Source organism: Muntiacus reevesi, chromosome 9 (genome assembly GCF_963930625.1).
Source record: "Muntiacus reevesi chromosome 9, mMunRee1.1, whole genome shotgun sequence".
Taxonomy (NCBI): domain Eukaryota; kingdom Metazoa; phylum Chordata; class Mammalia; order Artiodactyla; family Cervidae; genus Muntiacus; species Muntiacus reevesi.
Window position 1 is genome coordinate 15,127,568 of NC_089257.1, and position 25,246 is coordinate 15,152,813.

A 25,246-nucleotide genomic window follows, 5' to 3' on the forward strand; every position below is an offset into this window, starting at 1 on the left:
TGTCCGCTCTGAAAGGACAGCTTTGCCCTGGGGCAGGAAGGAGCCTGGTTTGCAGAGGGGGGGAGAGAACAATGCAGTGAGACGAGCTGGTAATTTTGGCAGAGCCCTCTCTCAACCCTGGGAGCCTTCACGGGTCTGCCTGCTCCCTCTGTAACACCTTGCCCTTCTCCATGGTGTCTGGCATTCAAGCTCATTATAAGGGACTCTTTGAGACTGGGATTGGAAACTTATATTTTTTGTTTGTTTGTTTGTTGTTTTTGTTTTTTTGAGGCGAAGTAGAAAAGAATAGCTTTATTGCTTTGCCGGCTAAAGAGAGCCACAGTGGACTAAGGCTCAAAACTGTGCGTCCCTGGAGCTGTATATTTTTTAAAACTCCAGAAACCAATTTCTGTTCCTTGTGGACAATTTGCCGTGGAGCAGATGAACGCAGCTTGAGATACCCTCTTGCTTGTTGTCACGTGGTGTTTCCCCTGTGTCAGGCACTGCTCCAAGTCCCAGCCAGCTACTAAGGCGTATAGTTCCAACAGCCCGGTGAAGTGGGAACCATTCCTCTCCCACCCAAAGGCACGCTGCCCGTAGAACTAATAAATGGCAAAGTCGGCATTTGAAAGTCGGCAGCCTGGTCCAGGGTCCACGCCATTACCCATCGCACTGTGCGGCTCATAGAACGTCAATAGGTGAGGATTTATTGGCCTGTGACAGTTCCATTTTACAGATGAGGAAACTGAGGCCCAGAGAGGTGAGCAACTTGCTGGCTGGGCTGGGCTAGGACTCATTGAGATGGGGTGGGCCTGTGCGCAGGTGTGTGGCCAGTCCCTCACAGAAGCAGAGCCGGGGAGGGTGGCTCTGGGGATGGCCGTGATTCAGAAGAGGGCTCAGAGCTGGGCACCCGCTCCAGCCTCCCTGCCACCCATGTGCCCAGCTTCACCCCTACTTCCTCCCACTCTCAGGCTGCAGGGAGAGCCTGCCCTGCCCCGGGGGGCTTGGGTCTAGGGTCAGAGGTGCTAAAGAGATGCCCGAGGGGGGTACCCCGGGGCAGGAGGGGGCGGCACCTACCTCCCAGCTTGGGGGCGGGTGCGGCAGAGGCCCGCGTGACCTTGTGGCTGACATTCCTTGGCGGCCACGTGGCCCCAACTGGCAGGGACAGCTGCGCACAGGGGCCGGACCGGCTTTGTTCCCAGGGTGGCGCCCGCTCTCCATTCAGGCCCTGCGCCTGCTCGGGGCTTGGTGGGCGGCGGGCACCGGGGGTCGGGGGGGGTCCCATGAGAGCCTAGAGGCGCGGGGCCACCGGGGGTCTCTGGGAGGATGGGGCAGGACCAGACGAAGCAGCAGATCGAGAAGGGGCTCCAGCTGTACCAATCTAACCACACGGAGAAGGCGCTGCAGGTGTGGATGAAGGTGCTGGAGAAGAGCTCAGACCTCGTGGGGCGCTTCCGCGTGCTCGGCTGCCTCGTCACGGCCCACTCGGAGATGGGCCGCTACAAGGAGATGCTCAAGGTGGGAGCGTGTGTGGCCAGGCTGGGCAGGTGGGGCCCAGCGGGGCTTCTCCCAGGCTTCCCAGGCCCCCTCCCGCCTCCTCAGGCTCGCCTGTACCCCCAGGCTAGCAGCCAAAGTCTGAGGCTCTGAATCCTCTGCATCTCAGGCCCTGGGTCTTGGATGCTCGGTCTTGGCTTTGGATTTGGGCCCATGGCCTTGAGCTTTGGTGTCTGAGGTTCTCAGCCTCGGGGTTTGAAACACTCGAGGCCAGGTCTCAGAGTCGAGGTTCCAGTCCTCTCCTATGGGGTTCTGAGTCTAAGCCTGGAGTGGGGGGCCGGCGCACTGGCTCCAGGTTCGAGGCTGGGAGGCTGGGTGGGTGGTGGAGACTGCAGACCAGGTTCGGGATGGAAGTTGAAAGTGGAGGGTCTGGGTTTGGGGGGTGAAGGCTCCAGGTTGCAGCTTCCAGTCTGGCTGGGGAGCCCAGCGCGTATCTGAGGCTAGGGGTGGGTGCTCTGGGTCTGAGGCTCTGGGGCATGGGGGAGCTTTGGAGGGGCAGAGGCTGAGCGCCCCGGCCCTCCTCCACGGCGGGCAGTTTGCTGTGGTCCAGATCGACACCGCCCGGGAGCTGGAGGACGCCAACTTCCTCCTGGAGAGCTACCTGAACCTGGCGCGCAGCAACGAGAAGCTGTGTGAGTTCCACAAGACCATCTCCTACTGCAAGACCTGCCTTGGCCTGCCCGGCACCAGGGCGGCCGCCCAGCTCGGAGGCCAGGTCAGCCTGAGCATGGGCAACGCCTTCCTGGGCCTCAGCCTCTTCCAGAAGGCCCTGGAGAGCTTCGAGAAGGCCCTGCGCTATGCCCACAACAACGACGACGCCATGCTAGAGTGCCGCGTGTGCTGCAGCCTGGGCAGCTTTTACGCTCAGGTCAAGGTGCGCCCGGGGCCCCGGGCGAGGGTGGCGGAGGTTCCGGCTCCCGGAGAGCCTCCTAGGAGCCTTGCTCCCTGTTGCGTCACCTCGTTCAGTCCTCCCATTTAAGTAGGGACGAGGCAGATGGGGGTCTGAGAAGAGAAAGATTTAGCCGGGAGGTACAGACATGGCCAGGCTTCCCAGTGGCTCTAGTGGTGAAGAGCCCAATTGCCAATGCAGGAGACGTAAGAGATGCAGGTTCAGCCCCTGGGTCAGGAAGATCCCCTGGAGGAGGGAATGCAACCCACTCCGGTCTTCTTGCCTGGAGAATCCCATGGACAGAGGAGTCTGGTGGGCCACAGTTCACTGGGTCGCAGAGTCGGACACAAGTGCGGTGACCTAGCCTGCAGAGATGTGGTCAGGCAGGGCAGAGCCAAAATTCAAGCTTCAGTCTGTCTGACTTCCTGGGGGAGTGGGAAGCTCCTATAAACCTGTACTACCATGAGTTTGCTGTATCATCTTAGGCAAGTCACTTCTCCTCTCCAGACCTATGAAATGAGGGCGAATGGAACCCGCCTTATAACACGGTCCTAAGGATTCATTCATCAAACGTGTATTGAGTACGTATTATACCCCAGGCACTGTCGGTCAGGATATAGCAGTGAAAATAACAGCCAAGTGCCTGGGCTCATGAAGCTTGCTTTCTAGCTGGGGGAGGAAGTTGAATAAACATAATCAGCCAAGCCAAGTATCCAGTGTGGTGGAAAGTGCTGAGGAAAAAGGAAAGGGGGTCGGAAGGGCCGAGGAGGGGGCGTTGCAAGTTCAAACAGGGTGGCAGAGGTGATGTCTGATGACTTGCAGAAGAGAGGGTGAGCCATGCAGAAATCTGGCAAAAGAGTGAAAAGCAGGGAATGGTTAAAGCCCAGCTCTGCTCTTGGGGGAGCTTGCCTCGTGTATTCCAGGAAGGACGGAGGCCAGCGTGGCTGTCGCAGGAGTGTGAGAGAGGGTGGGAGGTGGTGGTGTCCGAGAGGTAAGAGGAAAGGGAAACTGCAGAGTGAGAAGGAGCTGATGGAGCCAGCGGCCGCAGGCTTCTGGTCCTGAGCATTCGCTCTCCTTCCTCCAGACAGCCAGGCTGCGCTTGGCCCTTGGGGGATGTCAGCGCCGTGTCCATAATAATGCCTAATAAACCTCGCGAAAGTCAAAGTGTGAAAGTGTTAGTCGCTCAGTCGTGTCCCACTCTTTGCGACCCCGTGGACTGTAGGCCACCAGGCTCCTCCGTCCATGGGATTCTCCAGGCAAGAACACTGGAGTGGGTAGCCATTCTCTTCTCCAGGGGATCTTCCCAACCCAGGGATGGAACCCACATCTCTGAAGTTTCCTGCATGGATAGGCAGGTTCTTTACCACTAGCTCCACCTGGGAAAGCAGCTGGGTGTGAGGAAATGAGAGTCATCCATGGATTGATGGATCATCCTTCATTTGAGGATTTTAATAAGACATCTGGGAAACTCATTCTGTGAGATCAAATACGGTTGGAGAGAGATAGGGGTGTTTTTTTTAAAACCTTTTTTTATTATGAAGAAAATTAACCATGTAGGAATACATAGAGGATGATATAATGAATCACCCTATACGGGCTACTTATATTTAACAATTATTAATATTTTGCCATGTTTGACTTACATATTTTTCACTGAAGTGTTGTGATATAAAATTATATCACATTATATCCCATGCTTAATGGGACTTCCTTGGTGGTCCAGTGGCTAAGACTCTATGCTCCCAGTGCAGGGAGCTGGGGTTCGATCCCTGGTCAGGGAAGTGTATCCAGTATGCTGCAACTAAGAGTTTTCATGGTGCAGCTAAAGACCTGGAACAGCCAGATAAATAATTTTTTTAAATTATACACATTACAAAGTTTTACCCAGAAGTAGTTCAGTATGCATTTCTGAGGAATAAAAAGACCATTTTCTGGTATAAGGACACTTTATTATATAATCACAATACTATTCTCACACACACACCATGGTGAAAAATTATCTCTTAAATTTCTCTATTTATCCTGAAAATACACCTTTACCCTCAGCTTGTTTGAACTGGAACACAAGCAAGAACCGCACAGTGCAGTGATCATGATGTCACTTTCAATAGAAAGTTAATAGACTACTCTTTATTCTCCATGATTTACTGAAGAAGCCAGATTAATTAATATTCCATCTCATTGTCTCATTGCTTCCTCAAGGAGTCACATATGCTGTTTCTTTGTCTCCATTACTCTCTATGAACCAGAATTTTAAAAATGACTTGGTAAGATCTAGGTCACACATTTTTTAATGTTTTCTTTTTTTTAATGTGGACCATTTTTGAAGGCTTTTTTGAATTTGTTACAGTATTGTTTATGTTTTGGTTTTTTGGTCACAAAGCGTGTGGGATGTTAGCTGCCCCGCCAAGGACTGAACCTGCACCCCCTGCATTGAAAAGGAAAGTCTTAACCGCTGGACCGCCAGGGAAGTCCTGTAGGTCATGCATTTCTGGCGAGAACCTATACAAGCAGGACTGCGTGCTTCATAAGACACCATAGTGACATCTGAGCAAGTGACCACCTGATCCCACTCTTTTCAGCTTTGCCTTCGTCCTTGCAGGACCAGCAGGTTAATTTGTGGGGTGACGCTTTGTGAATATTCAGTTCGGCAGCAGTATTTTCCATAATGGTTTTGAGCATTTGTTGATGTCTGTTGCCTGAATCAGTTCTGTCAACTCTCATGAAAGGGTGACTTCCAAGTTCTATGAAAAACTAAACAAAAAAGTTCTATGAAAAAAAAACAAAAATTATCAGCTGGGATTTTCCTATAAGGAAGAAGTTTCGCTCATTAATTAGAGCTAGCTGATTACTCCGAAATACAGTTCCTAAAGGAAAGGTGAATACATCCTTTGTCCCACTCCTTTAATTGCCATGTTTCAGGATAATGAGTTGATGTGATAGTTTTCTTTTGCTTCCTCTTCTTGGTATTTCATCATGAAATCTTGGACTTAAAAAAATATTCAATATTCTTCAGTCGTTTGCAATCATTGTTCCTTTTGATACTCACATTATCTTAATTTTAGTCAGTGGAACTCTCTTTAGCATGACCCCTATGTCCTTTTGACGAGACTTCCTTTCATCTTTGAAAGAAAGCATTCTTGTTTTCCAGCACAATAGCCTGTCCCATGGTGTTGTGTAGAGTTGCCCCTTGGTATTCTCAGGGGATTTGTTCCAGGATCCCCGAGGACACCAAAATCCAGGAATGCTCAAGTCTCTTATATAATATGGTGGAGTATTTGCATAGAACCTACATATATGGCTGCAGTGGGTCTTAGTTGTGGCACGTGGGATCTAGTTCCCTGACCAGGGATCAGACCTGGACACCCTGCGTGGGGAGCCTGGAGTCTTACCCGCTGGACCACCAGGGAAGTCCTCTCTCCTATATTCTTTAAATCATCTCTGGTTGTTTTTGTTTCAGTCGCTAAGCCGAGTCCTACCCTTTTGCGACCCTGTGGACTGTAGCCTGCCAGGTTCCTCGGTCCGTGGGGTTCTCCAGGCAAGAATACTGGAGTGGGTTGCCATTTCCTTCACCAGGGGATCTTCCCCAGCCAGGGATAGAACCCCTGTCATTGGCAGGCAGGTTCTTTCCCACTGAGCCACCAAGGAAGCCCAGATTATTTATAAAACCTAAAACACTGTAAATGCTAGGTTAATAGTCAGATGCCTGGTAACTTCCAGCTTTGCTTTTTTAGAACTCTCTGGACTTTCCCCCCCAATATTTTCAAGCTTTGATTGGATGTGGAGCCCTTGGTTTCTGAGGGCTCACTATATTTCCTGCTCCAGGCCTGCAAGGACTGGATGTGGGCTCTCAAGATGCTCACTGCCACTGGCTTGTTATTGCTACTAAAGCTGCTCGGTTTCGAGGACAGTTGGACTTTATACTGAAATCTCCAACTCCAGCCTAATGTTTCAGGATTTTCTTTATTTCAAACTTGATTTTTTTTTCTCTTTGGCTGAAAATCTTGGTTTCTAACAGCATAATTAAATATTTACTTTATCTTACAAAGTACACAAAATAATTTCAAAAGACAATATACCACTATTACTGAAAAAAAAAAAGATGTCACGAGGTTTAAGATTTCTCTACAGTTCTTTTGTCTTTATAATATATCCCACTATGGTTGAACTGTTCAAGTGTATGTTTTAAGGTCATTTAAATAGCACTTTTTCTGTATGGTTATGTTAATAAGAGGTTATATATTATGGCAATTATGAAATCATCATAATATATTATAATATACCTTAATTATAATTATATTATCATTATAATTATATATTATATTTTAATTATATATTATATATATTACATAATATAATACATTGTATATAATAATAAATATATAGTATATAATTATATAATATAATACAATGTATTATATTATATAATTATATAAAAGTATATATTATTGTGTATTATTATATTATTATAACATATAATATATATGTTATATATTATATATATATAATATTATATATTTTTATTATATATATTATGTATTTTATATATTATAATCATATTTATTATAATATATATTATAATAAATAAAATAAAATAATAAAATATAATATGTAATATTTTTATAATTTATATATTTATATATTTTGTATATTTTATATATTTATATATTTTATATTTTAAAAAATATATATTTATAATATATCTATAATTTATATATATAGTTTATATAATAATATATAATATACAATTATATATTATATATTATATAATATAATTACATAATAATTGTATAATAATTATTATGTAATAATATATTATATATTATATTAACTATATATATTTAATTATATAATTATAATTAGATATAATTATAATTATGATATATTATATATTATAATAATATATAAATTATAATGAATATAATATAATTATAATATATGATATGTATTATATATTATATAATTTATGTTATATATTTAATATAATATATTATAATTATATTCATCATAATATATTATAATATATAATATAGTATAACATATAATAATTGTATATAGTATATATAATTATTTTATAATATATAATGTAATATAATTATATAATTAAACAATTTATTATATAATATATAATGTAATATATAATAATTATATGTTATATAATTTATATGTAATTTATTTATATAAATATATTATATATAAATATATGATTATATATTATTATTATATTAAAATTAATGATATTAATTATAGTTATATTAAAGTAATTATAATTTTATATAATAATATACAGTTAAGGTCATTTGTTTCCATTTTCTAATCTTAGGCTTTTTAAAATTAAATTTCCTATTTTTAAGTCTGTAAAACATTTACATGGCTTTGAATTAAAAAGTACATAGTACAAATTAAATTTCTTTTATTTTATTTTTTAATTTCTAAAATCAATTTATTTATTTATTTTACTTTACAATATTGTATTGGTTTTGCCATACATTGACTAGAATCCTCCATGGGTGTACATGTATTCCCCATCCTGAGTTCCCCTCCCACCTCCCTCCCCATCCCATCCCTATTGGTCATCCCAGTGCACCAGCCCCGAGCACCCTGTATCATTCATCGAACCTGGACTGGCGATTCGTTTCACGTATGATAATTTACATGTTTCAATGCCATTCTCCCATATCATCCCACCCTCGCCCTCTCCCACAGAGTCCAAAAGACTGTTCAATACATCTGTGTCTCTTTTGCTGTCTCACATACAGGGTTATCATTACCATCTTTCTAAATTCCATATATACACGTTACTATACTGTATTGGTGTTTTTCTTTCTGGCTTACTTCACTCTGTATATTAGGATCCAGTTTCATCCACCTCATTAGTACTGATTCAAATGAATTCTTTTTAATGGCTGAGTAATATTCCATGGTGTATATGTACCACAGCTTCCTTATCCATTCGTCTGCTGATGGGCATCTAGGTTGCTTCCATGTCCTGACTATTGTAAACAGTGATGCGATGAACATTGGGGTGCACGTGTCTCTTTCAGATCTGGTTTCCTCAGTGTGTATGCCCAGCAGTGGGATTGCTGGGTCACATGGCAGTTCTATTTCCAGGTTTTTAAGGAATCTCCACACTGTTCTCCATAGCGGCTGTACTAGTTTGCATTCCCACCAACAGTGTAAGAGGATTCCCTTTTCTCCACACCCTCTCCAGCATTTATTGTTTGTAGACTTTTGGATAGCAGCCATCCTGACTGGCGTGAAGTGGTACCTCATTGTGGTTTTGATTTGCATCTCTCTGATAATGAGTGATGTTGAGCATCTTTTCATGTGTTTGTTAGCCATCTGTATGTCTTCTTTGGAGAAATGTCTATTTAGTTCTTTGGCCCACTTTTTGATTGGGTCTTTTATTTTTCTGGAATTGAGTTGCAGGAGTTGCTTGTATATTTTTGAGATTAATCCTTTGTTTCCTCGTTTGCTATTGTTTTCTCCCATTCTGAAGGCTGTCTTTTCACCTTGCTTATAGTTTCCTTTGTTGTGCAGAAGCTTTTAATTTTTATTAGGTCCCATTTGTTTATTTTTGCTTTTAGTTCCAATATTCTGGGAGGTGGGTCATAGAGGATCTTGCTGTGGTTTATGTTGGAGAGTGTTTTGCCTATGTTTTCCTCTCGGAGTTTAATAGTTTCTGGTCTTACGTTTAGATCTTTAATCCATTTTGAGTTTATTTTTGTGTATGGTGTTAGAAAGTGTTCTAGTTTCATTCTTTTACAAGTGGTTGACCAGTTTTCCCAGCACCACTTGTTAAAGTGATTGTCTTTTCTCCACTGTATATTTTTGCTTCTTTGGCAAAGATAAGGTGTCCATAGGCACGTGGATTTATCTCTGGGCTTTCTATTTTGTTCCATTGATCTATATTTCTGTCTTTGTGCCAGTACCATACTGTCTTGATGACTGTGGCTTTGTAGTAGAGACTGAAGTCGTGCAGGTTGATTCCTCCAGTTCCATTCTTCTTTCTCTAGGTTGCTTTGACTATTCGAGGTTTTTTGTATTTCTATACAAATAGTACAAATTAAGTTTATTAGAAACAGGTTTTTATTGGGGTTACCAAGAGTTCTCTTTGGGTCATATTAGTTTGTTGGGTATCAAATAAAAATTCAAGTAGGTTTTCTACAAAGAAGAACAGAGAATCAGGGTTATAGTTGAATGGGACATGAAGTCAAAGGTGGTTGTTGGATTTTTATTTTTCACGTGAGGTAAGAAATGCCAAACTGTGTTTTTACAGTGATGGGATTATTCAGTAGAGAGAGACTGGGGAAGGGCCTTCCAGAGCCCGCATGGAGGGGTTTATTTAGTTTGACGGGAGCAGGGAGGAGCAGGAGGGAGGCAGTGTGGAAACAGGGCCGGTGGGCTTGACAGAGAAGCCGGGTGAAGGAGCTGGTCTCTGATTTCCTTCTCTTTCCTAACGGGGTGTATGGTGAGGTCATGTGCTCATGGCAGGTTGAGAAGACATTTGAAAGTTTGAGGACAAGGAAAGGGGGAGAGGATGATTTCTTTGCCTCAGTGAGTCTGTCCTATGTTCTTGGAGCTGACTCTGCTGGCAATCCATCATCCAGCCTTCAGCGATGGCCTTGCCGCCAGGAGGCAAACTCTAGCGTGGGGTCAGGGTGGGCTCTGACAGCCCCACCAGCACCCTACCGTGCATCTCTGAAGGCGAGGGGCCCAACCGGGACTGGCTGAAAGGAGAAGCCAGTTGCCTTTCTTGCTTCTCATTCTCATTCATTCATTCATTCATTCAACAAATCCTTTCTGAGCCAGGAACTGTGCTAGGCCCTTGCCACACCCGGCAAACCAGATGGAAACCCTTACGTTCATGAGCCCACCCCTTTGCAAGGCTGTTCCCTCTGGCTGGATCACGGTTTTCCTGGACACCAGAATGAATGAATGAATGAATGAACGAACGAACATGCGGTGGAGCGCTCCACTTAGGGGCAGCTCCCGCCACTCAGCATGCGCCCTCCCATCCCGGCCCCTCCCTTTGTCCCCTGCAGGACTACGAGAAAGCCCTGTTCTTCCCCTGCAAGGCTGCAGAGCTCGTCAACGACTACGGCAAAGGCTGGAGCCTCAAGTACCGGGCCATGAGCCAGTATCACATGGCTGTAGCGTATCGCCTGCTGGGCCACCTGGGCAGCGCCATGGAGTGCTGTGAGGTGGGCGCCGGGCAGGGGGCGGGCGGAGGACGGCGGTGTGGGTAGGGTCCGGGCCCGGGGCTTCTTCCTGCCTGCCCAGCCGGCTGAGGCCCCCCAAAGCTGGCTCCTGGGCCCCCTCTCTACACCTGAGCCCCTGAAGGGTGCGCTTGCTCCCCTTGCCCCAAATCTCGTTCCCTTATAGTCTGTTCCCAGCGGAGGGGGCTTTCCTCTGCCCCCCGCCCAATACCCACTCTGTGGGACATTTTAAGTCGGAAGCGAGTCAGTCTCTGGGGTTCCACCGATCTAGGTCGGAATCCCAGCGTTGCCACTTAATAACCTGGTGGCCTTGGTCGAGCCCCTTCCACTCTCAGAGCCTCAGTCTCCAGGGTGTCAGTCCTCAGTGGTCCGGTACACAGGGGCTCAGCACCAGGAAAGGGGTACTGGGCTCTGAGGGTGTCAGATGGGCCCCCGGGGCGAGGATGCCTCCGGGGTGGGGGGCAGACCCCCAGGCCTGAGGGACCGGCTCCGTCGCAGGAGTCTATGAAGATCGCGCTGCAGCACGGGGACCGTCCGCTGCAGGCTCTCTGCCTGCTCTGCTTTGCTGACATCCACCGGAGCCGTGGGGACCTGGAGGTGAGGTCACCAGGACGCAGAGGGTGGCGGTGCGGGCCCGGCCGGGCCTGCCTGATCCCACCCCCCAACTCGGCTGCGCAGACGGCCTTCCCCAGGTACGACTCCGCCATGAGCATCATGACCGAGATCGGGAACCGCCTGGGGCAGGTGCAGGTGTTGCTGGGCATGGCCAAGTGCTGGGTGGCCAGGAAGGCGCTGGACAAGGTGAGGGGGACCCCTGTCCTGCGGCCCCCAGCTCTCCCCAGCACCCCCACACGTCAACCAACTGTGTGTGGGTCTGGTTCCCAACTGGCCTCTTTCAGACCCCTTGTCCAGTATCAGCCTCACCCCAGGGCATCCCAGGTCACTTTCCAGGCTCAGAGCAGGGTGTGACTTGCCCAATCACCCAGCTCCTAAAGGGCCAGACCGGGGGTTGGAACTTGAGAGGCTTGAACTACATCCTACAATCTCACATGGAATAGGAAATCCACTGTGGTGTTTTTGCCTGGAAAATTTCAAGGGCAGAGGAGTCTGGCGGGCAAAAAAGGGTTGCAAAGGGTCGGACACGACTGAACAATAGAGCCCAATTTTACAAACCCCCCATGAGATAGGAATGATCTTCCCATTCTGTATCCAAGTAAACTGAGGCAGCTCAGGCCTGTGTACCCCAGGCTCTTCCTCTCCCCAGCCCCACCGCTCCCTGCCTTTCCTTCCCTACAAGCCAAGGCCTCCATCCATGGCCCTGCCTGCAGCCGTGGCCTTTCTCCCCTTACAGGCTCTGGATGCCATTGAGAGAGCCCAGGACCTGGCTGAGGAGGTGGGGAACAAGGTCAGACGTGATTCCGTCTGCTGGGTCTGGAGTCAGGAGCCCAAGGTGGGATCTTGGGTGGGTGGGGAGGAGGCCACGCCCCCCACCAGCCTGCTCGTGCCCTTAGTCCTTCGTGATCTCCAGGAGATGCCCCCAGTCACCCCCTGACCCTGGGTGTTGCTCCTCCACCCCGAGAGCACTTGGGGGTGGGGTGGGCAGGGCGAGAATTCCATAGCTCGGGGGGTATCAGAATTCCTTAGTGGTTTGTTTCTCTTTCTCTCTGACTCCGCTGGGTCTTCACTGCTGCGTGGGCTTTTCTCTGGTTACGGTGCACAGGCTTCTCCCCGCCCAGGTGGCTTTCCTTGCTGTGGAGCACAGACTCCAGGGCAGCTGGGCTTCAGAAGGTGTGGCCCCCCGGGCTCTAGAGCACGTGCTCAGTACACGTGGCGCACAGGCTTAGTTGCCCCCTGGCACCTGGGATCTTCCCCGATCAGGGATCGAACCTGCGTCCCCTGCACTGGCAAGCCGATTCTTCACCACTGCGCCACCAGGGAAGCCCCCCTCAGAAGTTTCTTGATGGTCAAGACTCTGCCACTGATAGGGAGGCGGGCACCCCAGGGCTCTTCTAGCTGTGGGTTCCAGGACTCACTGGCTTCCTGCAAGGTGGGTATAGCAAGCCCCCTTTTACAGAGGAAGAAAGCGAGGCTCAGAGAGGTGCTCAAGGTCCCACACCTGGTAACTGACCTGTGTTAACTCCACAGCCTGTGTTCTTCCCACAGTCTACGTGGCCTCTTCAAATTTCACCATCCTATCCAAACCTTTAAATGCTGAAAATAGCCTCAGAGTCTTGTGGAAGATGTGCATTTCTCAGAGGTCAGGTCACAGTCCCGTTAAAATACCAAACAAACCTGCCTTCTGGCTTACCCAAATATCTCGACTTCTTCAGAAATGCTGATGAGCTGCTGTGGGTATGCAATTAACAGAAACAGGAAGGGCGGTCGAGGCAGCAGGTTCGGTCAATAAAAATCCTTCAAAAACATGAGGTCCCCAGTTGCTTCTAGGAGTATCGCTGATTCCACCCACCCCCTCATTTGGCATTAAGGGAAGCTCGGGCCAGGAGAGGGCCAGACGGTTTTCCTAGGTCCCTCAGCAAGGCGGGGGCGCGGCCAGGACAGGCCCCCCGTGTCCTGAGCGCCCTGGGGCCCCGAACGGACAGACAGACGGCGTCTGGGGCAGCTGCTGGGCGGCTGACCTGGTCTCGTGCCCCCACCCCGCCCCACCCCCGTGCCGCAGCTGGGCCAGCTGAAGCTGCACTGCCTGAGCGAGGGCATCTACCGCAGCAAAGGGCTGCAGCGGGAGCTGCGCGCCCACGTCGTGCGCTTCCACGAGTGCGTGGAGGAGACCGAACTCTACTGCGGCCTGTGCGGCGAGTCCATCGGCGAGAAGAACAGCCGTCTGCAGGCCCTGCCCTGCTCCCACATCTTCCACCTCAGGTGAGCCCCTGATCACACTTAGGCGGTGCTTTCGGGGCCTCCCGGGTGCCTGTTCTGAGAGTTTCCTGTCTAACCACTCATCGAACCCTCCCAGAGGCCCTGTTGTTTTCCCCAAAGAGACCACAGAGAGAGACTTCTCGAAGGTCATGGGAGAGCGGCGCCCAGGGCCAGAGGTGCCTCGGTCACCCATGCCCGACCCCTGGCCCAGGCTCTGGCCTGCAGGCCTCCCCGGGCACAGGGCCAGGGGTCAGCAGGGCTGCCTGCCGCGGGGAGGGGAGGAGGGAGCCGGGTCCAGGGTGGGCGGCCAGGCCTGCCGAGTGGACAGCGCCCTTTGCTCCCCGCCCCGAAGGTGCCTGCAGAACAACGGGACCCGAAGCTGCCCCAACTGCCGCCGCTCGTCCATGAAGCCCGGCTTCGTGTGACCCAGCAGGTCGGGGACTTCACCTGGCCTCCCCGCTCCTTCTCTGCCCTCACGCTGGAGGGCCCCGACCGGCTGAGCCTCTGCCATGCCCGTTTACTCCTGGGGCAGTGGCCGGGGGCGCCCCCTGCGGCCTGCCCATCGCGGCTCCGCCTGGCCCAGCTGCCTGCCCTCCCCCGCCTCTCTGGACTTTGCTCTTTCTAGAAAAATAAAACCGTTCGTACCTGGTCCCAGTGATTCGGACTTTCCCCGCCCACGGTCTGCCCAAGGCTGAGGGAGAGCAGCGGGCTTCCTCAGACACCGCTGTCTCTCTGCACACACGGACGGGCGCCTCCGCCGCCCTCCCGGCTGCTTGGGCTGCAGCGGGAGCCCAGGCAAGATCCTGCTGGCGAGCAGCGCCTTTAAGTGCTGACACGCAGGGGTGGGCAAGAGGATGCAGTACAAACACAGCAAACCAGCCACATAGAAAGTCTGTCAGAGGACTCCCCTGGTGGCCCAGTGGATGAGAATCTGCCTGCCAATGCAGGGGACACGGGTTTGATTCCTGGTCCGGGGAGATTCCACATGCCACAGGGCGACTAGGTCCATGCATCACAACTGCTGAGCCTGCGCTCTACAGCAAGAGAGTATAGAGAGCGGTCCCCACTCTCTGCAACTAGAGAAAGCCCGCACGCAGCAGTGAAGACCCAGGGCAGCCAATAAATAAACAGAATAAATTTTATTTATTTTTAATTGAAGGATAATTGCTTTACAATATTATGTTGGTGTCTGCCATACATCAACACGAATCAGACATAGGTATACATACGTCCCCTCCCTAAAAAAAAAAAAAAGACTGTTCTAGTCAGCTCAGGCTGCCATAACAAAACCACACACCGAGTGGCTAAAATAACCGAAATTTATTTCCTCGCAGTTTTGGAGATTGGAAGTGCAAACTCAAGGTGCCAGCAGGGGTGGTCCCTGGTGAGGCCCCCCTTCCTGGCTTGCAGACAGCCGTTTCTGTGTCCCTGCATGGCGTCTTCTCTGTGCTTATATGTAGAGAGGAGAGAGCAAGATTTCCCTCTCTTTAATCCCATCATGAGGGCCCCCTCTCATGATCTAATCGAACCCTAATTACTTCCCAAATGTCCCATCTCCAAATACGTCACATAGAGGGTTAGAGTTTCAACCTATGAATTTGGAGGCAGGGATACAAAATTCAGTGCATAGTAATGATTAATCAGATTAAACAAAAATCCATACTGATGTTAATAAATAAATGAACAAATTAAAACCTTAATTTAAAAAAGAATAGGATATTTACATAGTTTCAAAGTACTTCCTCACAAAATACTTGTCAATTTCGAGGGAAAAACGTCACCATGGAGAAGGTTTGCAGAACCAGATTAATCATTGAGAGAGATCGACATCTCCAGTAATGAGACACGATGAAATCAGCTGCTACCTGAATGAATGGAGTAAGAAACTCAGCATCTCTTCTGTGAGGCTCCTGCAAAGATGAATCACGTGAATGTAAAATCACGAGAAAACACCAGATAAACACAAATGTAGAAATATTCTACAGGACTTCCCTGATGGTCCAGTGGATAAGACTCCACCTGCCAGTGCAGGGGACACGGATTTGATCCCTGGTCTGGAAGATTCCGCATGCTGTGGAGCAGCTAAAGCCTTTGCACCAGGACGGCTGAGCCCACGTGCGGCAACTATTGAAGCCCGGGAGCCCTAGAGCCTGTTCCTGCAACAAGAGACTGCAATGAGAAGCCCAATCATCACAACTAGAGAGTAGCCCCCGGTCAGTGCAACTAGAGAAAGCCCGTGAATAACAATGAAGACCTGCCGCAACTAAAAAATAAATACATTAATTAATTTTTTTAAAGACTGTTAACGCCAGATTTTTTTTTTTTTTTGGAAAGAAATATCCTACAAAGTATCTGTAATCTTCAAAACTGTCAAGGTGATGAAGCCAGGGAAAGACTGAGAAACGATCCCAGATTGAAAGAAACTAAAGCCCTACAACTAAATACCATGCCTGATTCCGATCTTGATTCTGGACTGAATCCAAGTCTGAATGCAGTCTGTCCTTTAATGCTGTGAAGAACATTACTGGGACAAGTGATGAAATCTGAATGGAGGCTAGGGGTTAGATGGTAGAAACATATCAAGGTTAACTTACTGGTACTGAAGTTGTATTGTGCTTAAGTAGGAAAATGTCCTTGTTTGTAGGAAATTCCCACCAAAGTATCTGAAATGATGTGGTATTTAGTTAGGAATTTTCTCTCAAAAGATTCAGGAAAAAAATTATTTACACTGTATTTGAAACTTTTCTTTAGGTTTGAGATTTTTAAAATAAAAATATATAATTAAAAAAAAAAAGAATAGCACAGGGTAAGGGGTTGTGGAGTGTGGGAGCAGAAAAGGCCCAGGAGGTGCAGGCTGAAGCATTAAAAGCCTGTTCGAGTGGATCTGGATGAGAAGGAGTCATTTAAGCAAAGACTTGAAGGAGCAAAGGTAAGGGAGTGAATCAAGAAAATATCCTGGAAAGAATATTTCAGGACAGCGGAACAGAGGCCAAGGTAGGAGTTGGCCTGGCCTGATCTCTAAGCAACAAGGAGCCATGTAACTGTGGGCAGGGAAGAAAGGAGTGGGAGTCAAGGTCCTGGAGAAAATTGTGGGGGAGGAAAAAAGTGGGGCCAGTGGTAAAGGGCCCACCTGCTGATGCAGGAGACGTAAGAGATGTGGGTTCAACTCCTGGGTCAGGAAGATCCCCTGGAGGAGGACATGGCAACCCACTCCAGTATTATTGCCTGGGGATTCCCATGGGCAGATGAGCCTGGCGGGCTACAGTCCATGGGGTTGCACAGTTTGGACACAGCTGAAGCGACTTAGCAGCAAGCACAAAACCCCCCGCAGGACCCGCGAGGCTGTTTCAGGGACCTTGGCTTTTACCCTAAGTCTCGCAGCTGCCGCAGGGTTTTGAAGCAGAGAAGTGACATGATCTAACGAGACTTTAAAATAATTCCTTTGGTTGCTGTGTTGAGAACAGAGTACACAAGACAACTGGCCAGGATGCTTTAAAAATGTCAATGTCATGAAAGGCCAAAAAAGATTGGGAGACCGGTCTAAACTGAAGGAGAATGTAGAGACCTGACAACTGACTGCCATGTGTGATTCTTGACTTGATATTGGATTTTTTTTTTTTTTTAAGGCTCTAAGATATGTTTTGGAGATAATTGAAGAAGTCCATACGGACTGTATATTAGATTTTATTGCCTCAATATTAAATTCTTTAGGTATGACAATATACTATGCTATAATTGGAGTTCCATTATTAGACTGTCTTTACTCTTAGGAGACACAAGTTGAAATATTAGAGGTGAAGTAACATGATGTCTGCAATGTACTTTGAAATGGTTCAGAAAAATACACAGAGAGCAAAAGAAAATGCAAATCAATTAGTGAATCTAGGTGAACGATACATAGGTATTCATTTTTTATTCTTTCAGTTTTTTAATATATTTCGCAGTTTTCAAAATAACAGATTTTAAGAAGTATTTTAGTAGGGGTCCCCAGAGGAACAGATCCAATAGGAGACATATATGTATGTAAAGAGGTTTATTATAAGGAACCGGCTGATACAATTACAGAGGTGGGAAACCTCCAGGGTAGGTAGGGTAAATTGGCAAACTGGAAACCCAGGAATGTTGCTGGTTTAGTTTCAGTCTGAATCAGAAGGCCTGAGATCCCATGGAGCTGCTGGTATACATTTTAGTCTGAAAGCCAACAGGCACAAGACCCTGTTCAGTTCAGTTCAGTCGCTCAGTCGTGTCCGACTCTTTGCAACCCCATGGATTGCACCATGCCAGGCCTCCCTGTCCATCACCAACTCCTGGAGTTTACTCAAACTCAAGTCCATTGAGTCAGTGATGCCATCCAACCATCTCATCCTCTGTCATCCCTTTCTCCTCCTGCCTTCAATCTTTCCCAGCATCAGGGTTTTTTCAAATGAGTCAGTTCTTTGCATCACATGGCCAAACTATTAGAGTTTCAGCTTCAACACCAGTCCTTCCAATGAATATTCAGGACTGATTTCCTTTAGGATGGACTGGTTGGATCTCCTTGCAGTCCAAGGGACTCTCAAGAGTCTTCTGCAACACCACAGTTCAAAAGCGTCAATTCTTCGGTGCTCAGCTTTCTTTATAGTCAAACTCTCACATCCATTCATGACTACTGGAAAAACCATAGCTTTGACTAGATGGACTTTTGTTGGCAAAGTAATGGCTCTGCTTTTTAATAAGCTGTCTAGGTTGGTCAAAACTTCTCTTCCAAGGATCAAGTGTAAGGACTGATATTTCAGTGTAAGTCCCAAGCCTGGATCCATATTCTTGGGCTTCCCTTGTGGCTCCCTCAGTAAAGAATCCGCCTGCAAGGTGGGTAGACCTGGGTTTGATCCCTGGGTTGGGAAGATCCCCTGGAGGAGGAAATGGCAACTCATTCCAGTATTCTTGCCTGGAGAATCCCTATGGACGGAGGAGCCTGGCGGACTGCAGTCCACGGTGTCATAAAGAGTTGGACACGACTCAGCGACTAAGCACAGAACCCAAGCCTAGAAGAAACCTAGCTCAAGACAGTCAGGAAGAAGGAGTTCCCTCTATCTCTGGGGGTGTTCAGCCTTTTGGAGCTATTCAGGCCTTCAACTGATTGGATGAGGCTCACTCATTTTGCAGAATCCTAGGCCAATTCAGCAGTTGAAAGACCGCTCCCCACAACCCTCCTTCAAAAGCGCCCTGTGACCCGCCAGAGTAGGACTACATTTCCCAAGGGCCCTGGGGACACTGGGTCTTTTCTCCCTCCCCTTTCTAGTCCCCCTCTGGACGTGCCAGCCAATAGCGCTCTTCCTCTCGCTGCGGCAGAAACAGGACGAGGGCGGGAACTTTTCAGCGGCCGCGGGGGCGGGTCCTGTGGCCTGGGATTCATCTTTTGAATCCGAGCAGCAGATTCGCCGCCGCAACGCGGCCCAAACTAATTTTTTTCAAGAGTCAGGACTTGTTGACGGAATCTCACTAGTCAAGAGCGGACGTAAAGAGAGGTAATATTAATCTCTCACCGCGGCTGCCGTCCGGATTAACCTTCAGGCTGCTTCTCCAAATGGTGAATCTGCTGCCGAAACTCGAGAGTCCAGTGACTCGGCAGGAGAAGATGGCGACCGTGTGGGACGAAGCTGAGGTTCGCGCTGGGGAAGCCGGCGGTTCTGGAGCCCGGGCCACCGGGAGACCCCGCTGGCGGGAGGGGAGGCGGTGCCTGCGGGGGTCAGGGTCGAGCCCGGTCCCGGGATTGGGGCCGCTTGGTCGCGACTCTATTCGGGTTTTGTTTTCTTTTTTTTTTTGGCGCATAGTGGGTTAATTGAGGCGAAGAGTTGGCTAAGTCACAGTGCTGAGTTAACTGCCTTGAATTTAAGAAGAAAAAATTATTTTTTTTTCATAGCAAGATGGAATCGGGGAGGAGGTTCTCAAGATGTCCACAGAAGAGATCATCCAGCGCACACGGCTGCTGGACAGTGAGATCAAGGTGGGCGGTGAAGCCCCCTCTCGCTGCCCGCGTCCCCCCACACAGGGCAGGCCCTGGTGCTCCCACCGCGTCCTGCCTCTCTCGCGCCGTCCTCGGCCTCCCTCGGAGAGGCGTGGGCGCCGCGGTTTCCTCCTCAGACCAGAAAAAGAGGAAAGAAAGGGACGGGAGAGGGCCAGGGTGGTGGGCGACCAGGCCTGAGAGGGGGAATGGTCTGACTGCCGTTCCCAGCTTGGTCTGGGAAGTATTCCTCTTGAAAGTCTGTCTTTGAAGAAATACCCATGTTACAGATGAGCAAACTGAGGCTAAAAGAGTTTTGTTTTGTTTTTTACCGCGGTGAGGTATGGAGCCTGTAACGAAAGGCAGAAGTTGAAACCTGTGTTTGCTCAACTCAATCTGGCTCTTTTCCGTTGAATACAACTACTTCTTCTGGAGGTTTCCCAATGGGCCTCCTGTTTCGACCTTTACTGGTTGTGGACACAGTCAGGCTGAGCATTCCGAGAGCCTTCGAGCTGAGTGAAGGGGTGGGTGCAGGAGGCTTCCTCCAGCAGCCTGGATAAGGCGCTCCAATTCCGTGGCCCTCGGATAAGCTGGGGTAAAGCTGAACATTTCACCCTCACCCCAGATCATGAAGAGCGAAGTGTTGCGAGTCACCCACGAACTCCAGGCCATGAAGGACAAGATCAAAGAGAACAGCGAGAAAATCAAAGTGAACAAGACTCTGCCGTATCTCGTCTCCAACGTCATCGAGGTGTGTGTGTGTGTGGAGGGGAAGAGGGTCGCTGGGGCTTGGAGACGGCCTGCCACTGGGGAAAGAGTGGGTAGGCCTTTTGAGGCCTAAATTGCATGCAGGATCTAAACCTCTTAGGTTCTCCTCCCCAGTGTAAGTTTTTAGGGGAATATACAGGCCTGAAAAGGCATCGGAAGCTTCATGTTTCTTTTTCTACTGGGTATTTTTCCTCAGGAGGTAGACGAGCCCTTTGCTGGGCTCAGGGCTAGGCTGAGGGGTGAGGTAGGGGTGGCGAGCCCTGGGAGTGCTGAGGTTGTCTAGGCCCCAGAGGTGCTGGGTTCTGCAGAGTACAGGGGGGCTGAGCAAGGCCTCTGGATCTGAGCTGCTTTCTTTCCCAGCTTCTAGATGTTGATCCCAATGACCAAGAGGAAGACGGTGCAAACATCGATCTAGACTCCCAAAGGAAGGGCAAGTGTGCAGTGATCAAAACCTCTACACGGCAGGTGAGGCTGGCTCAGCAAGGGCTGCAGAGGATGAGGGGGATGCGGGACAGGACTCAGGAGCCTCCCTGAGGACTGACTGAGGCTGCACCTGGAATCCTTCTGCAGACCTACTTCCTGCCTGTGATTGGCTTAGTGGATGCCGAAAAGCTGAAGCCGGGAGACTTGGTGGTGAGTGGTGTCCCTGAGCCCGGGTGGGCCTTTTCCAGCGAGGTTCCTCCTACTGCTGAGCTGAGCCCCTGCCCCCAGCCCAGGTCACTGTGGGTTCTGAACATTTGCGGAGCTGCCTGCCATTTGATTCTTGTGTTGCTCTGTCATGAGGCTCTCCTTTCACGGCTCTGGACACCTGTCCCCCACTCACTTAGGTAGGCCTTGAGGTGGGACAGAGCTGAGGTTTTCATGCTGTGTCCCCAGGGTGTGAACAAAGACTCCTATTTGATCCTGGAGACCCTGCCCACGGAGTACGACTCACGGGTGAAGGCCATGGAGGTGGACGAGAGGCCTACGGAGCAGTACAGTGACATTGGGGGCCTGGATAAGCAGATTCAGGAGGTGAGGGGGGCCCGGCGCCTCAGCAGCCTTTTGTGTTTCTCTGCTTCAGTGACCAGAGCACTTTTCCTCCCACGCGTCTTGTCCTCGCAGCACTCAAGGGAGGCAGCTGGAACAGAGGCCATGGAACAGTTTAGGAGACCCAGCTCTGGAGAGTCTGAATGACTTGCTTGGGATCTCAGACAGTTAGGGCCGGAGCCAGGACTGGAGCGCAGGCTCCTGTTCTTAGCCCATCCTTCTGCCCTATCCTGCTATGCTGGGAGTCCACCGCCAGCCTTGGTGGGAGCGAGTGTTCTGTCCTCTGGATGTGGGGCAAGGAGACGGCAGTGTCCCTGAGTTGAGTAGGAGGGTTACAGATAGGGTTAGGCTGTGGGAGCCCACGGGGCTTCACTCTCCTCACCCAGGTCTTCTTCCTGGCAGCTAGTGGAGGCCATCGTCCTGCCAATGAACCACAAGGAGAAGTTTGAGAACTTAGGGATTCAGCCCCCAAAGGGGGTGCTGATGTACGGGCCCCCAGGCACAGGGAAGACCCTGCTGGCCCGGGCCTGTGCTGCGCAGACCAAGGTGAGTGCCTTGGGAAGGATGGGGGGAGACGGGCGGGAGCTGAAACTCGGCCAGGTGGGCTTGAATCGAAGGGGCCTCTCGTTGTGCCTTTGTCCTGATTCTGTCACCCCCACCCCAGGCCACCTTCCTGAAGCTGGCCGGCCCCCAGCTGGTGCAGATGTTCATCGGGGATGGTGCCAAGCTAGTCCGGGACGCCTTTGCGCTGGCCAAGGAGAAAGCACCGTCCATCATCTTCATCGATGAGCTGGATGCCATCGGCACCAAGCGGTAAGGGGCGCGGGGTGCCAGCAGGCTGGTTGCTCTGGATGCCTGTGCTCCCACCCTGCTCACCCTGGGATGGCGGCAGCTCTCTGCATGTGCTTGTACTTCATCCTCTTCTGACTCACCTCCCTGCTTCGTTTCTTCTCCCCACCATCCTTTCTCCTCACAGCTGCCAGCAGGTTCCTCCCGAAGCATCACTCACCGGCTCCCACAGACCCTCGGGCAGGCAGAGCCTGCTTTCCCTTTCTGGGCCTCCCCACTGCTCCCTGGCATACACGCTGGGCTCGCCACGGGCTGCAGGGCCCCCGTGTGGTGCCCCTGCTCCCCTCCCGCCCCACCCCATCCCTGCCCTCGCCTCCCCGGGCCCACCGGGCTTACTCCAGGCAGCCCCACGGTTTGCAGGCCCACTCATTGGCAGAGACTTGCCACCTGCTCTTTTCTCTCTGGAATGCGCTTTCCTTCTTTCCTGATCTCTGCTGGTCGGCTGCCCAGTGATGTGTTTTCAGCCTTCAGATCTCAACCTGAGGGACAGTTCCTTGGGGACAGCTGCCTGGGCACCCTGTTCCATGCCAAGTCTGGGCCAGATCTCTGTATTTCTTCTGAGTTTTGGCTCAGTTTGTGATGGCACCTTCATCAGGGGCGCAGGCCAGCCAGTGGGTTTTGCTCACTGTTTTGTCCTCACTTTGGCACCTGAGCCCAGAAGCCTCTCACCCCTGATACCATTTCTGTGCTGGTCCCTGGGCTGGGCGAGACTTCTCTCTGCCCCAGGATGGGTTGGGTTGGGCTTCTGTTGGTGGAGCAGGGGAGGGCGCCCCCCGAGCTGCGGTCTCACCAGTGTCTCCTTCGGGGTCCAGCTTCGACAGTGAGAAGGCCGGGGACCGGGAGGTGCAGAGGACGATGCTGGAGCTGCTGAACCAGCTGGACGGCTTCCAGCCCAACACCCAAGTGAAGGTGAGCGTTGGCATCACTTCACAGGAGAAGAAGTGGGGCCGAGAGGTCAGGGGATCTTCTGTTGTCTCAGTGGCGCAGCTCGAGTTAGAATTAGAGGCGGTCTTGAACATCCCCTGCCATCTCCCCTGAGCCGGGCCACCTCCTTGCCTGTCTCCGAAGCTGCCTCCTCCTTCAAGCGGCCGCGTCTCCTCCTCAGGTCATCGCAGCCACCAACAGGGTGGACATCCTGGATCCCGCCCTGCTCCGCTCCGGCCGGCTGGACCGCAAGATCGAGTTCCCCATGCCCAACGAGGAGGCCCGGGCCAGAATCATGCAGATCCACTCCCGAAAGATGAACGTCAGGTGGGTCAAGTCACGCGCGAGGTGCTGAGACGTCCTCTTAGGACTGAACTTCCCTGGGCTTCCCGTCTCCCTCCACCTTCCGTTCACACGGCGCTATCCCTGCGGCGGTCTCCGTTTCTCCCAGGCGCCCGACCTGATGCAGAACCTTACTGGGGCCTGGGATCCTCAGAGTTCCCCTGCACACACCCCCTCCCCCGGGACTGCAAGGTGTGCTGACCCGGGCCGGTTCCTGGCCTCTCCCGCCCCAGCAGGTGAACACAGCCCAGCCTGGCCCAGGGGAACCCTGCCAGGGGCCAGGCAGACCCGGGTTCAGATCTGTGTGACCATCTGCAGGTGGCATAAGCCTGGGTTTCCTTCCTGGGACTTGGGGGTGAGTGCTCCAACCTCACGGGGCTGTGACCATGTCAGGTGCAGCACTTGATGCAGGAGGGGAGTCAGCGCAGGGCTGTGCTGGGTCAGGACAGATCGCTGTCTTCTGTCTGCACAACCTCCTGCTCCCCCGGGCTGTGTCCCGGAGTCCAGGTGCATCTCGAAGGCTGGCGACACTAGAAATAACTTGGTCTAACCTACTCTGACCTCCCTCCCTCCCTCCCGCCTCTCCCTGCCCTGTGCAGCGGAGGGAAGAGGCACGGTGGGGATGGGACTCGCCTGTGATCTGGGCAGGTCGACCTCACTGCCTGAGGGAGCATGTCGGGGACAGCTGCTCTTTCTGCCCCCTCCCCAAAAGTCACTGAGTCTCCCCCTACCTCCCCACAGTCCTGACGTGAACTATGAGGAGCTGGCCCGCTGTACGGATGACTTCAATGGGGCCCAGTGCAAGGCGGTGTGTGTGGAGGCGGTGAGTGTGGGCGCTTCATGCCACCGCCCTGCTCAGGCTGGTGGAGGTGGCCAAGGGAGGGGCTGAGAAGGTGGGGCGTGGGGAGGGACCCGAGAGCCTGTCTGTCTGTCCTGGGGGCTGGGGCGTGGGGAGGGACCCGAGAGCCTGTCTGTCTGACCTGGGGGCTGGGGCGTGGGGAGGGACCCGAGAGCCTGTCTGTCTGTCCTGGGGGCTGGGGCGTGGGGAGGGACCCGAGAGCCTGTCTGTCTGTCTGGGCACAGGGCATGATTGCACTGCGCAGAGGTGCCACGGAGCTCACACATGAGGACTACATGGAGGGCATCCTGGAGGTCCAGGCCAAGAAGAAGGCCAATCTGCAATACTACGCCTAGGGAGCCTCCTCCGGGGAACACTCGCAATAAAGGATGGTTTCCGGTCCCTGCCGCCGGTCTGTCTTGCCTTCCCCGGGCCTTGGGTGGAGGAGTCGGGGTGTATGCCGGAGACCCTTGCCCCGGTGCTGCTGCTGGAAACCCGAGCGAGCCATGGGCCTCAGACCAGTTGTCAGGGCGAGGCCCCCCCGGCAGGGACGGGTGTGTGCCCAGCTGTTCCCTGGGGTCTTCTGGCCTCCGGACCCCTCTGACTGCACACTCTCCACCCCACCTCTCAGTCTGAGCTTCTGAAAATTCTCGTTAACCTGCAGCTCTCCTGAGGGGCCTACACAGAAGCCAAACTAGTGTTGCCCTTCCTTTTGAATTTTGGCGCTCTGGCCCTCAACCCTGCTTCCTGGTAAAGCCAGGCTCTGGGCCTTGGCTCCATGGGTCCTGGCTGCCAAGCCTTCTGTTTTTCTCCACGTCCCTGTTCGCTGTTGGCCCATTTCCTCCGGCTGAAAAAGGAGCTTCAAGCAAGATCAGCTGAGAGCCCTTCTAGGCCTAACCCCGGTCACGCTGTGTCCTCTCCCACCCCTGGACCTGCCCCAGCCCCGTCCCTGTGATGCCCCACGTCCAGTCAGACCCCTTTACCATCTTGCTGGTCCT

General features: G+C 50.8%; 2 protein-coding genes across 4 annotated transcripts; both read left to right on the forward strand.

The window, feature by feature from the left end:
* Positions 1–1,182: 1,182 nt before the first annotated feature.
* On the forward strand, positions 1,183–14,157 carry RAPSN (receptor associated protein of the synapse). 3 transcript variants are annotated; one of them, XM_065944458.1, is made up of 8 exons: positions 1,183–1,497; positions 2,069–2,407; positions 10,468–10,626; positions 11,140–11,238; positions 11,320–11,442; positions 11,993–12,046; positions 13,366–13,518; positions 13,868–14,157. In XM_065944458.1, the coding sequence occupies exons 1-8, from the start codon at positions 1,306–1,308 to the stop codon at positions 14,138–14,140; spliced, it is 1,392 nt and encodes a 463-aa protein (XP_065800530.1). In that variant the 5' UTR covers positions 1,183–1,305; the 3' UTR covers positions 14,141–14,157. The 3 variants fall into 3 exon arrangements, with proteins under 3 accessions (XP_065800530.1, XP_065800531.1, XP_065800532.1); XM_065944459.1 differs by having other exon boundaries at positions 1,184–1,497; positions 11,993–12,091; positions 13,319–13,518; positions 13,868–14,089; XM_065944460.1 differs by having other exon boundaries at positions 1,188–1,497; positions 13,319–13,518; positions 13,868–14,089.
* A 4,909-nt stretch (positions 14,158–19,066) lies between these two features.
* Positions 19,067–24,650, forward strand: PSMC3 (proteasome 26S subunit, ATPase 3). The gene is made up of 12 exons (XM_065945217.1): positions 19,067–19,159; positions 19,418–19,501; positions 20,124–20,249; positions 20,627–20,731; positions 20,837–20,899; positions 21,143–21,280; positions 21,698–21,841; positions 21,960–22,108; positions 22,957–23,053; positions 23,250–23,395; positions 24,152–24,233; positions 24,494–24,650. The coding sequence occupies exons 1-12, from the start codon at positions 19,082–19,084 to the stop codon at positions 24,602–24,604; spliced, it is 1,323 nt and encodes a 440-aa protein (XP_065801289.1). The 5' UTR covers positions 19,067–19,081; the 3' UTR covers positions 24,605–24,650.
* Positions 24,651–25,246: the final 596 nt, after the last annotated feature.